The sequence below is a fragment of the Scomber japonicus genome, chromosome 17 (genome assembly GCF_027409825.1).
Source record: "Scomber japonicus isolate fScoJap1 chromosome 17, fScoJap1.pri, whole genome shotgun sequence".
NCBI lineage: Eukaryota > Metazoa > Chordata > Actinopteri > Scombriformes > Scombridae > Scomber > Scomber japonicus.
Window position 1 is genome coordinate 9821899 of NC_070594.1, and position 3898 is coordinate 9825796.

Genomic DNA, 3898 nt, shown 5'->3' on the forward strand with positions numbered 1-3898 from the left:
ATAACTCAAAATGGGGTCAAGTGAAAAGAAAACTAGAAGAGAACATTCAAGATATTGTACAAAAGTGTAAAAGAGTCATTTTTCTCTTTGTATGTTTGATATAAATGGTGATGGAGATGTAGATAGATACAGATGAAGGAGGGAAAAATCCTGAATATAAATAAACAGAACTTTTATCTTGTTTGCAGATCAAGATGTGTTTAAATCAGTTGCAGCCGCACCGGAAATGAACTTAAGGTCTTACCACCACACCAACACATTCTGCCTGCATATAAACACAGCAAGAATGTAGACAGACACAGAGAGGAGCTTTTCACAGTGAAGTTGGACTCTACAGGCGAGACGACACAGTCATGCTTCTGGTGAGCTGCTTTCCTTTGTCTCTGATGATCCTGAGACTATTTCTTAAACTGTTGAAGTGATAGTCTGATTTTTTTTTTATTAGGATGTGACCATATGGTCTTTTTGTCCTCTTTTGGATTTCTCTTTAGCTTATGTTTGGTTTATTATGTCTCACAGCCAATTAAGCACTTTAGTCTGTGCCTGGTGTTTTTTGCATTTAGGTGTTGAGAGCTCTGTTGGTGCTGGGCCTCGTCTCTTTGCACGCCTGCAGAAGAGAGCAGACGGTCAAGGTGAAGTTGGGTCGAGGAACCGGATTTAAGGGCAAGTCAGTGAGACTCTTCCTGGATCCCTCAGTGCAGCCTCAGATTGGCAGAGTGTCTGATGGCACCATCTCCAACATGTCTCTGTCACCCTGGAACTACAGGTGAGGAACACTTCAGGTCTGAACATAATGTCATGTTTTATTCATTAGTTCACAGAGCTTGATCAGTTCACAGAGTTCACATGGTTTCATTTCAATACATGTTCAAATGAGTCAATATTTCAGAAAAAAACGATTAGAGAAAAAGTCCAAAAACAGAAACAGAAAACAGATGTTTTTTTTTTCTTCTTTCCTCTCCCATTAATTGTCTCAAGACCTCTCAGATTTATCTGCTAACCCTCAACTATCTCAGGGACATGGACTAAACAATCTGTAACTGTATATAAGTAGTATAAACTAGTTCCACCTCCAGCAGCTACAACAGTAACATGCTGCTCTAACACTGATGCTTCACTATTAATAATCTAATGATGTCATATATAATAATATATCACTACTTTTACTGTAATACTGCATACTACATCACTATAATACTGTAGTACTTTTACTGTAATACTGCATACTACATCACTCATAATACTGCAGTACTTTTACTGTAATACCGAATACTACATCACCCATAATACTGCAGTACTTTTACTGTAATACTGCATACTACATCACTCATAATACTGCAGTACTTTTACTGTAATACTGCATACTACATCACTCATAATACTGCAGTACTTTTACTGTAATACTGCATACTACATCACTCATAATACTGCAGTACTTTTACTGTAATACTGCATACTACATCACTCATAATACTGCAGTACTTTTACTGTAATACTGCATACTACATCACTCATAATACTGCAGTACTTTTACTGTAATACTTTAACTAAAGTTTGCTTTTAATGCGATTGTACTTATACTTAGGTAGGATTTTTCATGCAGAACTTTTCCTTGTAGTGCAGTATTTATAAATAGTTGTATTTGTACTATTACTTAAACAAAGTATCTGAGTACTTCTTCCATCATTACCATTTTGACACATCATTGATTTCATGGATTACAAGCTTTCACATATTTGGTAGCATCATAATGGAAATGTTGTGTCCATAAGGTGATTGTTAAACTATCACAGCTATAAATGTGGTTTTCTCTTCTTTGCATCCCTCTCCAGTTACACCACTGTGGAGTCTCGTTTACCCAGGCGGATCTCTCATGCTCAGTGCCTGACCTCTGGATGTCTCAGCCTCCAGGGGGAAGGTGAAGATTTAGCTCTGGAGGCCAAACCCATTTACTACCAGGTCCTGGTCCTCCACAGGTGAGCTACTGCAGTGTTAATTATACTTTTGAGCTCTTTTTTTGCTTCTAATTTAGTTTTTACTGCAGGATACAGCACTACAATTCCTCACGTGGGGTCTCTTAATTTGATTTCCTGTTGAAACACGCTGCTAGGGTGGGACATAAACATGGCAGGCATCACTGAGTAGATTAAAGCAGTGTGTTACCACAGTTATAGAAATAAAGGTGGTTATTTGTAATGGAAAGGTTTTTTGTTTTTTTTATGAGTAATTGTGACATATCCATTTTTTTTTCTTTTTTTTTTATTGTGGTTTGAAGTTGTGAGAATCGGAAAACCAAAAGAAAAACAGTCAAATTTTGAGGTTAAGCTTTGCACAACCTCAAGACTCAAGACTTCAAACTATTTCCTCAAACACTACACATGGTAAATATTTATTTCACAATCATTAGTGGCAGTTTTCTCTCTGATGCATCCCACGGTGCTGAGTGAAGAGTTTTAGCGTTTGCTGCAGTGAACTGTATGTAAAAACTGAATTAAATTAGATTGAAGTACATTTTGGTTTGTTTCATTCCTGTTCATTTAAAGTCACTTCCAAGTAAAATCCAACTCAAAGTCTGTTAGAATCTGATAATAACATAATCTCATTATATTTAGCCCTGACTCATTTTTCCATATTTCTCCAAGAGTCCCAAGGAAAGAGAAGAACAACAAAGAAGGGAAGAAGTCCAGGAGGAAGTATGACTTAAAACTGGGAACGGAGGTGATCTCAGTGGGCTGTACCTGTGTGAGGCCCAGCGTCATACAGGAGCCGTAACACAGAGAGCTCTGATGCCAGCAAGCATGCTGTGAATGTTGTGATCATCACTTCTTAACTTAAACCGGTATTATGTGATATTTTTGCTGTGGCACTTTGTGATGTGACCAGGATTTTAAAGGATAGACTCACAATTTTTCAATTCTGTCAGTCAGGTGTCCAAAATAGGTCTTTCCTCGCTGTTATCACTCCTCCTGTTCATATTGACAACCAAAATCCTTTTAATACCAAAAATGACCAAAATTGTATTTAAATGAAACTTCAGCCATCTGAGTTAGTCATATAAAGTGAATATATTTCATAGTTATGGTATTTTTTTGATAATAAATTGCTTCTTTGCGTTTTCTCAGACAGTGTTTCCCTGTTCAGCTGTGGTGGGAGTATAGTAACAAAACAATGATATCAGACAATCAGATATCTCACATACTTATGTCTGGGGATTTCTAAATTCTCAGTAGTTGCTTCAACAGCATTGAGAATGGCCTCTAACGAACCTAGAGCCCTTACATTTGATCAAAGACATGCCAGATCTCTTATGTAGTAAACTGCATGTCACCGACCTAATATGAAGGGCTGCCCTAAAAACATTGGGTTGGTTGTGCAATGCAGGTTTCGTTTTTAACTCTGTGGTTGTTTACACCCAGTTTTTCACAGCTGGGAGACTGTCCTCAGTTGCCGTGAGCATGTAGAGTCTGACTTGTGAGTCTAAAAAAGAGACTTAAGCCATAAAAAGACTAATTTGGATGGCTGAAGCTACATATTACATTCTGAAACGCGCTGTCCCCCATCACTTACACTGTAAGCGCATTATGAATGTATCTTCTAATAGCTTACAGCAAGAAGAACAAACAAAAGGTGTTTAAAGACAGACTTGAAAATGGTTGAACCTATCCCTTAACATGCTAACCATAAGAACTTGATACAATACTAGTATCAAAAAAAGAGCTGTGATTCTTTCTGCCCCCTAGTGGTCAAAAATCCCTGGCTTTAATCCAGAGATGCAGAATCTGACGAACACTGCTGTTGTTTATGCTATTTTGTCAGGACAACTAAATCTTGAACGAAAAATCTTTTTACTGTCTTGTTGTGTTTTGATAAGTATTGATGTTATTACCCAGATTTTATA

General features: G+C 37.4%; 1 protein-coding gene across 1 annotated transcript; it reads left to right on the forward strand.

Moving 5' to 3' along the window:
• The first annotated feature begins 353 nt into the window (after positions 1-353).
• On the forward strand, positions 354-2772 carry il17a/f3 (interleukin 17a/f3). Its single transcript, XM_053336657.1, has 4 exons — positions 354-362; positions 564-766; positions 1833-1976; positions 2643-2772. Exons 1-4 carry the CDS (start codon positions 354-356, stop codon positions 2770-2772), a joined length of 486 nt encoding a protein of 161 aa, XP_053192632.1.
• The last annotated feature ends 1126 nt before the right edge of the window (positions 2773-3898 follow it).

What these genes read in the sequence shown, in the direction of transcription:
- il17a/f3 (XM_053336657.1), top strand. An exon ending in CTGTCACCCTGGAACTACAG is followed by an intron (nt 767 to 1,832) that starts GTGAGGAACACT and finishes ATCCCTCTCCAG; the next exon opens with TTACACCACTGTGGAGTCTC. An exon ending in CAGGTCCTGGTCCTCCACAG is followed by an intron (nt 1,977 to 2,642) that starts GTGAGCTACTGC and finishes TATTTCTCCAAG; the next exon opens with AGTCCCAAGGAAAGAGAAGA.